General features: G+C 55.8%; 5 protein-coding genes across 5 annotated transcripts; 3 read left to right on the top strand and 2 right to left on the bottom strand.

Annotated features, from left to right (window-relative positions):
• Nucleotides 1–36: 36 nt before the first annotated feature.
• B0H64DRAFT_346703 (uncharacterized protein) lies at nucleotides 37–2245 on the top strand. The gene is made up of 7 exons (XM_062801346.1): nucleotides 37–526; nucleotides 578–799; nucleotides 861–888; nucleotides 942–1159; nucleotides 1260–1582; nucleotides 1684–1895; nucleotides 1954–2245. The coding sequence occupies exons 1-7, from the start codon at nucleotides 469–471 to the stop codon at nucleotides 2132–2134; spliced, it is 1242 nt and encodes a 413-aa protein (XP_062655639.1). The 5' UTR covers nucleotides 37–468; the 3' UTR covers nucleotides 2135–2245.
• Nucleotides 2246–2823: 578 nt separating this feature from the next.
• B0H64DRAFT_466649 (major facilitator superfamily domain-containing protein) lies at nucleotides 2824–4641 on the top strand (the record flags this gene model as incomplete). The annotated part of the gene is made up of 5 exons (XM_062807698.1): nucleotides 2824–3132; nucleotides 3196–3408; nucleotides 3518–3781; nucleotides 3822–4386; nucleotides 4439–4641. The coding sequence occupies 5 exons, from the start codon at nucleotides 2824–2826 to the stop codon at nucleotides 4639–4641; spliced, it is 1554 nt and encodes a 517-aa protein (XP_062655638.1).
• A 34-nt stretch (nucleotides 4642–4675) lies between these two features.
• On the bottom strand, nucleotides 4676–6585 carry B0H64DRAFT_477319 (saccharopine dehydrogenase). Its single transcript, XM_062808195.1, has 4 exons — nucleotides 6214–6585; nucleotides 5718–6133; nucleotides 5056–5661; nucleotides 4676–4999 (listed from the first exon to the last, which is right to left on the bottom strand). The coding sequence occupies exons 1-4, from the start codon at nucleotides 6308–6310 to the stop codon at nucleotides 4763–4765; spliced, it is 1356 nt and encodes a 451-aa protein (XP_062655637.1). The 5' UTR covers nucleotides 6311–6585; the 3' UTR covers nucleotides 4676–4762.
• Nucleotides 6586–7356: 771 nt separating this feature from the next.
• On the top strand, nucleotides 7357–9292 carry B0H64DRAFT_477318 (uncharacterized protein; the record flags this gene model as incomplete). Its single annotated transcript, XM_062808194.1, has 3 exons — nucleotides 7357–8229; nucleotides 8297–8404; nucleotides 8478–9292. Exons 1-3 carry the CDS (start codon nucleotides 7572–7574, stop codon nucleotides 9290–9292), a joined length of 1581 nt encoding a protein of 526 aa, XP_062655636.1. The 5' UTR covers nucleotides 7357–7571.
• B0H64DRAFT_346698 (amidase signature domain-containing protein) lies at nucleotides 9169–11581 on the bottom strand. Its single transcript, XM_062801345.1, has 4 exons — nucleotides 11176–11581; nucleotides 10751–11084; nucleotides 9827–10662; nucleotides 9169–9754 (listed from the first exon to the last, which is right to left on the bottom strand). The coding sequence occupies exons 1-4, from the start codon at nucleotides 11379–11381 to the stop codon at nucleotides 9580–9582; spliced, it is 1551 nt and encodes a 516-aa protein (XP_062655635.1). The 5' UTR covers nucleotides 11382–11581; the 3' UTR covers nucleotides 9169–9579.
• Between the last annotated feature and the right edge of the window lie 114 nt (nucleotides 11582–11695).

Below are 11695 nucleotides of genomic sequence, written 5' to 3'. Positions count from 1 at the left end.
AGAATAATTTGTGTAGTATTTTTAACTTGCGGGAGGAGTGATTGGCTGGCCGCATGTGTTTGGGCGCTTGCAGGGCCAATTGCCGCCGGACGCAGCGAATCTCGCGACCATGCGCCGTCTCTACGCGCCCGGCCCAGACCATCACCGGCATGCCCAGAATCCGCTTTTAGTGCCGTGCTACCCATTTGACGTGCCACTGAGTGGTAAATCATGCCGAGAAGGAGGTCCCTATTCACCTCTCCCTGGCCTCCAGACTTCATTCAAGATTCATTCATCCTTCTGCATTTTCTTGAATTCTTCTCTCAAAACGTATCCATTAAATAGTATCGTTGTTGTATTGTTGAAGTCGGACTGTCTCGGACATAATCTCTCACGAACACCACCATTGTCACAAGGGTCCGAATTTCGTCAGGTAACTTGGGTTTGGCCTGGTTCAAGGTTGGGTGAAGGTCACTTCCTCGGTTCAGCATGGTGTCAAACGCGCGGATTCCGAACCCCGGATGGCGGCTGCTATGGCTATTTCTATGTAAGTGCTTCCTTGAACCCGAAGAAGGCCTCATCGTCTGACACGACAAAGGTATAATGATACAACTCCAACTCGTCAGAGCTCAGACAGCTGTCTCGACGCTCTTCGTGCCCGACACGGACACCATCGTCTCCTTCAACCTACCCCCTAACTCGGATGATATCAACTTTTACGTTATAACCCCGGACTGGTATCAGTATACCGCCATCGGGTTCGGGACGTCCATGTCGGATGCTTTGATGCTCGTCATGTACCCCTCTGCAGACCACAAGGGTGAGCCTACCCGCATCAAATCCCCTCCGTGGCCCAAGAGTCTGACCCGAAATGACCACAGGCGTGACAGTCAGTCCACGGAGAGCGACGTAAGGACGCCTCCCCTTTCATCAACTCCCACGCATCTCACATTATCACTCAGGGGCAACACCGAGCCGGTCTACTCCCCGGCAACCCAACTAACCCTCCACGAAACCACCATCAATGACAACTTCGACATGATCGTCAACGCCACCTGCCGCGGCTGCCAGCTCTTCACCAAGGTTGGCACGGCGGCACCCATGTTGTTTGCCGTCGGCCCAGGCCTCGACCTCAGCTCAGACGACCCGGACGCGCGGATACGACGGCATAGCGCCTACGGTACGCATTCCCCCTCCCCCCGCCCTCCATCCCCCCCAACCAACAAGCAAGCAACAACACAAAGTAACTAACAACCCCCCCTCCTCTCCCCACACCACAGGCCGCTTCACCCTCAACCTCACCCGCGCCACCGGCCCAGGCGGCATCGGCAACCCCACCACCACGACCACCACCACCACCCCAGACGCGATCCTCTCCAGCGATGACGGCAGCCTGCTCAAGGGCGGCGACGCCAAGGCCGCGACCGCCCACGGCATCCTGTACGCCATCGTGGCGCTGGCCGTCGCGCCCTTTGACTCGCTCGTTGCCGGGGCGCTCGGCGCGCGCTGGGCGTGGGTGCACGGGGTCACCGCGACGGTGTATTTTGCGTTTGTGCTCGGGGCAATGGTGCCCGGGGTGCTGGTTAGTGGGGAGCATGTGGCGGTGGGTTTTTCTTCCTCCCCTCTTTTACTGTGATTTTGTTGTTGGTGTCACCGTGTATGGGATGGGATGGTTGCTGATGATTGATTTGGGTTGTTTTGCAGACTCAGCAGTTCCGCACCGGTCACCAGGTCCTTGGCCTGCTCACCGTTGTTGCGCTGACGGTCATGTTTGGTTGGGGTATCGCCCTGTCCTGGATCAAGCGCTCTGCTAAGAAGCGTGGGCAAGAACCCCCCGAGAGCACCCGGTTGTTGGGCGTCGTCCATCGGTGGGTGTGCAGGGGCATATGGGTGCTCTTGCTGGTCAATGTTGGGGTGTGAGTCTTGGTGGCCTTGTGGGTGGTGCATATGAGCTCGGCTAACGTGGCATGATAGGGGCTTGAAATTGTCCGAACAGAGGATGGTGTTGATCTTGGGTTACGTGGCGCTGGCCGTGGGTGTCATCGCCTTCTTAGTGCCCGTCTATTTCTGTTTGTGGAGGATCTCGAAGAAAAGAAAGGAAAAGGAGGAGGGGCTTGAGATGCCGACGATTTATGATCATCACGGTTTCAATTGAGCTTGAGGTAGGCCATGGCTACCATGGGCTTTTGGCTGGAGGCGTTGGTATGGTTTAACTTGATAATCCCCGGGCAGGTTCCTGGCGCGATATAATTACATTTTATTATTCATGTTTCGTCATGGGGGTGCCGTACCTTAAAGGAACAAGGCCGCGTGATGATAACGGAGAAATGGTCCGCACTCAAGTACAGGATTGTCGCCCTGGTTCTGTCCACGGCGTAATGCCCCTATTACCCTACCAGGGGCACCCGCCTCTATTTGTTTACTTTGAGAAGGACCTATCCATGTCCCTTACCGCAGCATTTAACAGGCGCAACCTGCATGTAACCATATACTCCGCGCGATAACCGGGCTAAGTGCAAAAGTAGCAGCGCTTGGATTGAACCCGGTCCCGGACCCGAAGCACGACTCCATGCGGGATGAATAATGGGTCAGCTGGTTATTCGGATTCTAAGCATGCTAAGCATAATTGCCTAATCATCGCTAAGGAACGTGCGGGAGAACTACACACGACATGCAAGTCGGGTTCTCAGGTCCCGCAACATCGGTCATCGGCCCATCCCCCTTCGGGGCATTTCCGCCTCCAATGCACCGACCAGTCTTCATCTAACCCGAAAGCGGGCCACTTCTGACCTTTTCATGACGTCCACCGCAAACCCATGAGCAAGCGGCCAAGACAGTGGAAACATGACGAACGATAAAACACAGCAGTCCCCGGCATCTGGTCAAGGGTCAGAATCAAACCCCAGACCCGACCATGAGCAACCCGGAAAAGGAACTCCGAGTCCGCAACCAGGAACCGAAACAGATGAGAAGTCTGCTAGGGATAACAAGCCAACTGCGAGCCGTATTGACGATACTCCGGCCTCGGGTGTGCCGGAGTCAACGAAATGGAGCACTCTCCAACGAGTGTGGAACTGGAAGCCCAAGGCGGCTCGCTATGATCCCGAGAACCCTCCCGAGTTCACCATCTGGCTGAACATGCTGTTTGGTTTTGTAAGCAACAGCCCCCCTCACGTAAGAATGGGATAAAACCATGTACTCACGCTCTTGGCCCAGGCATCCTGCTTCACCGTCGCCAACCTCTACTACAACCAACCCATCCTCAACCGCATCGCCGAAACCTTCCACGTTACCTTCGAACAAGCCTCCTCCGTCGCCACGCTCATGCAAGCCGGTTACGCCGGCGGCCTCCTACTGATCTGCCCACTCGGCGACATCTTCCCCCGCCGACCCTTCATCCTCGCCCTCGTCACATTCACCGCAACCCTCGTAAGTCAACCCCCCCCCTTTCCCCTTCCCCTTCCCCCACTTTCCTTCAACCCCCCCACAACAACGACCCCCACTAACCCCCCCACCCCCCCGTTCCTCTTTTGATTAGTGGCTCCCCCTCTGCCTAACCTCCTCCCTCCCGCTCTTCCAAGCCCTCTCCTTCCTCGCCGGCCTCACCACCGTCACCCCGCAGCTCATGCTCCCCCTCGTCGGCGACCTCGCCCCGCCCCACCGCCGCGCCAGCTCCCTGGCCGTCGTCGTCTCGGGCCTGTCGCTGGGCGTGCTGGTCGCCCGCCTGCTGTCGGGGGTGCTGGCGGCGTATACGCACTGGCGGGGTGTTTATTGGTTTGGGCTGGGCGTGCAGTGGCTCGTGGTGGGCGGGTTATGTGTGGATGCCGGATTATCCGGGGAAGAATGCTGCGTGTGGTGGCGTAAGGGGGTATGTGGGCATGGTGGTCGGGGTTGGGCGGTTGTTGGTGACGGAGCCGTTGCTGGTGCAGGTGGCCGTGGTGGCGTTCCTGTTGAGTGCCGTGTTTACGTCGTATTGGACGACGTTGAGTTTCTTGTTGGCGAGTGAGCCGTTTGAGTATGGGAGTGTGGTGGTGGGCTTGTTTGGGTTGATTGGAGTGGTGGTGATACTGGCCGCGCCCGTGTACAGTCGGTTGGTGATCGACAAGGTGGTGCCGTTGGCCTCGGCGATCATGGGCTTGTCGGTCGAGTTGGTGGGTGTGGTGGTCGGGACGTTCACGGGTTCGTTTCATGTTGCCGGGCCGGTGATCCAAGCGATTGCCATCGACCTGGGTTCCCAGTTCACGCAGATCGGGAACCGCGCAGCTGTGTATGATATCCAGCCCCTGGCCAGGAACAGGGTCAACACGGCCTACATGGTGGCCGCCTTCTCGGGGCAGTTAACGGGCACGGCGGTTGGGAATAGGTTGTATGCTCAGGGGGGGTGGGTGTATAGTGGGAGTTGCAGCAGTAAGTCCGGGTGACCTGGTGAGAAGTGTCCCAGCTGACACGCTTGTTACAGTCGCCTTCATTGCCCTTGCGTTGATTGTTTGTCTTGTTCGAGGCCCGAGGGAGACCGGGTGGGTCGGATGGTCGGGAGGATGGGCAATACGCCGGGATGATATACCAAGCGGGAGCTCCGAACCCGATCCCGAGGTTTCGGTTGAAGGGACCGAACTAGTAGAGATATGTAGCGAAGGCGGTTATCATGACAAGAACAAATGAACACGCCGTATCAAAGTAGTAAATCGCAAAGACGCCACTAGTGCACGAATTGAATTGCTAACCTAGCTCTCCCTAGGTCCTAAGCCACTAGGTTAACCATCACCTACCCCGTTACACTCATCTAAGCGGTCTTCTTCAAGACCTTCTCCACCAGCTTAATGCCCTCGGCTTCAACCTTGGCTCTCAGGGGCCCGCAGATCTCCTCTGTATACGGTGCTAAAACGCCGGGCTGCTGGAAGGGTGGAAATCCGTCCAGCAGCATCTGCGTGGCAATTCCACAGGTGACTCCAACGGACTTTGACATGGCAGAATATCCATTCGGATCTCCGTAGAGCTCAAGAGTAGACGTGATCGTTTCCTATTTGGAGGGTCAGCTCCATGTCGGGCACCGGGAAGAGGAAGGCATATACTGACCTCTGAACCGTCCTTCCATTTCACTAGAAACTTATGCTGCAGCACCACCACGTCACGCTCGCCAGGCTGAAAACTACAGCGCTTTTCGAGCTCCGCAGAGAGCGTATCTAGCAGATTCCCATGGGTCGAGGTCGCCTTGTCGGAGAAAAGACCCATCCACCGCAAGCCTGTTAGAATCTCTACCCGTTCGGCTGGGGAGGAAAATGTGCATAGTTCATCGATCTTCTTGATCAGATCTGGCTCTTCTCGCGAGTCTGCTCCCGTTGCTTGCTGCTGAATCTCGGCCCAGGTGATGCCATCCTTCAGCCAAGGTTTCTCGGAGGTGTCGAGCCATCCAAGGTCGATGAGGGCTCTGACCAAAGCCGGGTTACCTTCGTATCGCAAGGAGCCTCGAATGACAGTGTGCGCCTCTGGGATGTTGTAGAACTCGCGGAATGGCGTCGAATCCCGGTTGGGATACGCCAGGAATGAGTATCCGTCCAGAACATGATATGGCACGGCCTTGGCCATCAGCCCCGTGTTCGGGATATGGACTACTTCTCCTTTGTCGTAGAAGGTCGCGGAGTTGTACTGGGAAAGTAAGGCGCCACGGGGGGACCACGAAAACTGTCGAGGACTTTAAGCAACACGGAAGATCAGTATGATAGGGGGGGGGATAATACCTTGAACTTGAGTGGGTTGTCGACAGCTTCGGGAGCGCAAAGTCCGCCGCAGTACGAGTAGAACTCCAATACCTGGCCTCCCTTCGCGTGAACTTCTCCAATGGTCTTGATGGCGTACAGGTGGTCGACGCCGGGATCAACGCCGACCTCGTTCAAGATGGTGATGCCGGCCTCTTTGGCGGCGGCGTCAAGTTCTCGCATAGCAGGAGACACATAGCTCGTCGTCACGACCTGAGTCTTGCCCTTGATTGCCGAGCGTATCACATCGGCGTGGTAGATGAAGGGAACGAGGGAGATGACGACATCGTGGTCGGCAACGTGTGTATCTAGATCTAGAGACTTGACATCCAGGGCGAGCGCCGTCACCCGGGGTAGTCCTGCCGCCAACTTCTCGGCGGCAGAGAGGGTACGGCAAGCTAGAGTACAGATCCCATAGCAGGTCAGCCTGGGAAGCCTGCGGGTTCAGGGTGGTGCCAATATGGGCGGGTGGACGCACCGATGGTTAATTCGTTATTGGCGTCTCGGGCCAGGTAATCGACGCATGGCTTGGCCACCAGGCCGCTGCCGAGCACAAGGATCCTGTTCTGAGGCATTGAGGTTTCAGGGGCGGTTCAGGTCGCGAACAGAGCAAGTCCCGGCGCTAACTCATACGCAATAAGTAATGGCCCGGGTTAAGATGGTTGTTGATGCCGGTCTTGGATTGCTGGTTCAACCGTTCAAGGGATGAAATGCCCTAGTTTTGGAAGGAAAGGGAGAAAATACCGAAGCAAGAACTAGGACTTGTTGTACGAAGAATTTTCTAATTGCGAGACCGGCGTTTACCACCTACATAAGAGTCATAAGGCGATGGTAATGATTCACACCGAGGCATGGATCATGGTTGGGGAAACGGAGTGGGGAAATGGAGTTGGGAAACGACTCGGAATTTCCATTGTACTTGGTAAGAAATCGAGCGGGTACGAGGTCTAGTTACCGTTTGGGGACCTAGAAACCGGGTTTCAAAACATGCGGTTTCCTATCCTCTTGAGCAGCCAGGTTTCCATCTCTTATGGTCCATGGACAACCACACAACTACATAAGGGAGGACCTACTTCCCCTATTCGTGACTGTGGTCCCCACAACCCGCTTCAGTGACTTTGTTTATCGGGACACTCAATACGTGTCTAGGTATCTTTGGGTTCATCGCTTTCTAGGTAGGTACTTGGTGATGTTGGAGCATCCTCAGTGGCTACAAAAAGCTGTACTTATCAGGAAACAAATCGGGACCACGCACATACCATACTGCCACCGCCCCGATATCAAACAGCATCCCAAGGCGTAGCGTTTTCCCCTCTCTAACGAGCCAGCGGCCGAAAAAGAACACCGAAAGTCACTTATAGATGTCATAGCGTAAGTGCCACACCATCACCACCTGGGACACTTTTAATCGTGGGGGACCGACTTTGAATCCCACACGTTCTTCAAACACTCCGCTCGCGCACCCAATCAATTAAATAGTTTGGGATTTTGAGGCAGTGTACTAGCGGAAAGAGTAAAGTTCGTTTTCGCGTTCCGTTTCGTTTGGGGTTTCATCTCCGTCTTGCAGTTCTTAGCTCCACGGCTCCGCCAAGTTGAAACCCTTGTTCCCCTCACCCCCCCTGGTCAATCTGATACCGCTCATTCAACTTTCGGTGGAAGTCTTGATTTCACGACGCGGAGCAGAACTGACCGGCAAATCGTGTGGTCAACTGCCGTGATGCTTCCCGCCTAAAATCTATCTCTAGTCCTTGCCCGTTGGCTTTCAAAGGGGCCGCCCATCCTACCAATCCTCGCGCTACTCCTAGATGGAAGCGGAAGTGTTCGCAATTACCCAAGATGCAAGCCACAAGGCGCCGGTCGCGGCGTAGAATCTCAGCCCGGTTTATATCATCCCCGATAAAAGTCAACGCGGAGGACGGCAAGACCGTTTCTGAAGACGATGGCGATGAACTGGAAGACGATGATGATCGCCCAGGACTTGGTAAAGGAAGGGGCAAAGGGAAAGGAGACCCGGACAAATTTCCCAACCCAGCACCAACTTCGGAGGTTGTCACCCCAAGTTCATCCATAATCCAACCGCCGCCCCCGAGCGAGACGTCAAATCCACCGACCACTACTAGCAGCTCCCTAGAAATTCCCCAGTCAACTTCGCCGTCTTCAATACCAGTGCCGGTATCAGAGACTTCCTCCCAAGTTGAGACTCAAACCGTTTCTCAAAGTCCAGCTCCCTCTACCTTAGAAACTAGCATTACGACAAGCGAAAGCACTACTAGTTCTGAAACTACCACAAGCACAAGCACAAGCACAGGCACAAGCACAAGCCCGACCACCAGTACTAGTATCACGACAAGCGAAACCACCATCAGTGCCGGAACGACTACCGACATAGTAAGCCTAACCACCAGCATCGTAACGCCAAGCACCAGTATCACGACCCAAAGCAGTCCTGCTACGGCACATACCGAAAGCAGTCCGCCGTCATCAACAAATAGAGGTATTAGCCCCCGTTTTATACTCAAGTTACTCGTCCATCCATGGCATGAGCTAACTCTACGACGAAGCTGGATATGCTACCACATCTCCATCAAGCACACCACCAACTCAAGCTCTAACCAACGAGAGCAGGCTGCGTCCTGGGCAAATAGCAGGGATCGTCCTTGGTTCCCTCGGTATGGACCCCTTACATGTACTTGTCCGTGCTATTTGTTGAGAAACAGTATCTAATGCTCGTAATTCTGGCAGCATTCCTTCTCCTCGTCATTGCCTCGGTCCTGTTCGTACTTCGTAGACGAAGGCGAGGAGCCGATAAAGACTTGGGTTTCGAGGGCTTGCTCAACCACACACCACCAACAACACCACCCCCTCCAAATCCCAACAAACAGGAGATAGAAAATCCACCCACGGCGAAAGAACCACCACCATCCCCCACCACAGACACCAACACCACCACCACAAAAGTCATGCCCCCCACAACCCGCCTCTCCCAATGGCTCAACCAACTGCGCCATTCCCACGGCCCGGACACCACCACCACCACAACAAAACCCCTCCCACACATCACCATCGGCACCAGCAGCAGCACTACCCACGCCCCCTCCTCCAACTCCTCCTCCGACGCAGACTCCTCCTCCGTCCTCTCCATCCCCGCCACCTTCGTCACCCGCCACACCAACAGCACCTTCCTCCCCACCACCCCGCTCCACCACCCCCGGTATCTCGCCCCGCCACCGCCACCAGCACCATCATCATCTACGCACCTCCAGCCGCCCGCGTCGCCGAGGTTGAATGGTGGTGGGAGGGGCACGCGGCGGAGTAGTAGTCGGAGTGGTGGTGGTGATGGGAGTGGGAGTGGGAGTGGTGGGAGTGGTGGGAGTGGTGGGAGTGGTGGGAGTAGCACGGAGAGGGAAAGGGGGGAACAGCAGCTTCCGTCTACGCCGACTTTGCCGGGGGGGGTTTTGAGGCCTGGGGCGTCGGGTATACCGCCGGAAGTGCGACTCTCGGGGGTGGGGGGTGGGGAGGAGGGGTTTGTGAAGGTGCAGGTGCGGAGGTCGCCGTGATGGGTGTGATTAGATGGGATGGGGTTGATGGCTGGTAGGCTTTACCGGGTTGTGGGGGTTGGCATGTTGGCAGAACTGGTCTTTGGGATGTGCTCAGGGGTAGAATTGGGGGGCGAGGGTCTGCCGATGGAGTAAACTTGGAGGGCGGTTAGGTACACCACCGTATGCTATTCAAGCCGGTAAGAGCCGGTGGCATGGATTCCGAATGAATCTAAGCTAAGTAGGGCCAGAGGTTATTAGGTAACTTGGCCACAACTCCCGGGTTAGAGTTTGCCAACCACAAATAACTAGACCTCGGAACCCCTGAGAGGATCCCACATCAAGCCAAAATCAGACAGGTCCGCCTTCGGGGGGTTGTATATCTCCAGCGTATCCCGCACATTTGTCAGCTGCTCGAAAGCATATGCGGCACGCAGCAGCGTCCTTTCCGAGTAACGGTTGCCCGTGAATGTGATACCAAAGCTACAAGGCGTTGAAGTTCGTTAGCGCTCGCCTCATGCATCCGCCCAAGAACAGGGCAAGGGACTCACTTACGAAATCCCGGGCGCAACGTCAACAAGCGTGTCAGGCTCGCTCTTAAAGTACTTGACGTCCGTACCCTCCGGGTATTTGCCGAGAGGGACTACAACTACCGGCACACCAGCACGCGCGGCAAACGAGACGGTCGGCCCGTACATGGCTGGGGCCACAATGAGATCTAACCGATTGGCCTTCAGAGTGCCGGGAATGCCGCCGTCCACTGCGAAATACTCGTTCTGTTTGAGAGCAGCCTGAAAATCGGCGCCGGCCATGTCCACGGAGTATGCCAACTCAAAGAGGTCGATGCCACGCTCGGGGTATTCTTCCCTTGTATCCTGCTTGGTGAGTCGAATGATGTCTCCGAGGTTCTTAAGGGCATGGGGGTTGGTCTTTAGGTTGCCAAGGTATTGTTTGATGTCGGTTTGAAAAGACCCAGCGAGGATCAGGAGCTGTCTCTCTTTGGACATATTGTTAAACTCGTCCGAGCCGGCGTAGTTTGCAGCATGGACGACAGTCGCTCCAGAAGATTCCAGTAACCGCAGCGCTTCGTGGAATGCCTCCATCGGTGCATCGCTTGGTTGGAGAAGGCTGGAAGATGGGACTCCAATTCTCAGTCCCGATAGATCCGTTCCGGATAATGCTGAGACATACGAGACGCCTTCACGGCTTGGGTGTTCCTCAGCAAGGGCGTCGAGCATATAGGCTGTGTCGACAACTGTGCGAGTAATGGGGCCGGGCACGTCCTGCTTGAGCGCCAGCGGCACGAGTCCATCCGAGGATACTAGACCGAGCGTTGGCTTGAAGCCCACCACTCCGTTTCTGCTCGCGGGGGAGATGATGCTCCCGTCGGTCTGGTTCGTCCTGTCAGTGAGAAGTAGAGGAGAATACGACGGAGAACGAGAAGAGAGGAGAGCGAAGGAGGCGAAAGAAAGAGTGTACCTCGGAACCAACACAAGCGGCTGCAAGCCCAAGGGCAGTGGCAACAGCGGAACCACTGCTGCTGCCATTCGCTTTCATATTCGGACAAAAGGCGCCGAGTGTAAGACCGCCACGAGCACTCCAGCCGCCGCCGCCCGATATGGTCCGGAACGCTCCCCATTCCGACATGTTTGTCTTGCCGAGTATCACAGCTCCGGCGTCGCGGAGCCTCTGGACGAGCCTGGCCTCCTGCGAGCACCGCGTGCCGAGTAGGACGGTCGAGCCCGATGTTGTCTCCATCTTGTCCAGGGTTGTAGCGATGTCCTTTACGAGAATGGGAATGCCGTGGAGTGGCCTGTGCAAATAGATGAAGGATAAAAGGGTCAGAGTGTTACCGTAGTCGTTACCTAGTCCACATCCCGCATGGAGAAGATCGACAAACGTACCCACGACGGCCCTTTGTGCGCTGTTCGTCGTCCAGTGCTTTGGCAATAGACATCGCATCCGGGTTTGTCTCGATTACGGCATGAAAGTAGCCGTTGGCCTCGGCGATCCTCGCTAGGTAGGCGGCTGTAAGAGCAACTGACGATACTCGACCATCGCTCAGTGCCCTTGTCAGGTCGGTGACAGTGGCATTGAGAAGGCTGGGCATCTCGGTTGACGATCCGGGCTTTTGCGCGGTGTGACGCGATTAGGAGGCGTATGTCGGACGCAGACAAAAATACCTAGGTAGGTAGGTACCTAACGAGCATGCAAGGTACTCGCTTGGTGTAAGTCAATATTGCTTCAACCTTTAGGGAATTAAGGGAGACGTAGTACGCGCAAGAAAGCAGCGATATGACGTCCTCTAAGAGTCTAAATATAGTGCGGTATGAAAGAAGGAATGGCGATAGGGATTGTGTGCCCACGAAAGGGTAGGTACCTAACCTTGCGTTCTAGGACATAGTCTCACAGCTCACCACCTAC

The sequence above is a fragment of the Chaetomium fimeti genome, assembly GCF_033439085.1.
Source record: "Chaetomium fimeti strain CBS 168.71 chromosome Unknown B0H64scaffold_7, whole genome shotgun sequence".
Classification (NCBI taxonomy): domain Eukaryota; kingdom Fungi; phylum Ascomycota; class Sordariomycetes; order Sordariales; family Chaetomiaceae; genus Chaetomium; species Chaetomium fimeti.
This window is presented reverse-complemented; position numbering and strand designations above follow the sequence as displayed.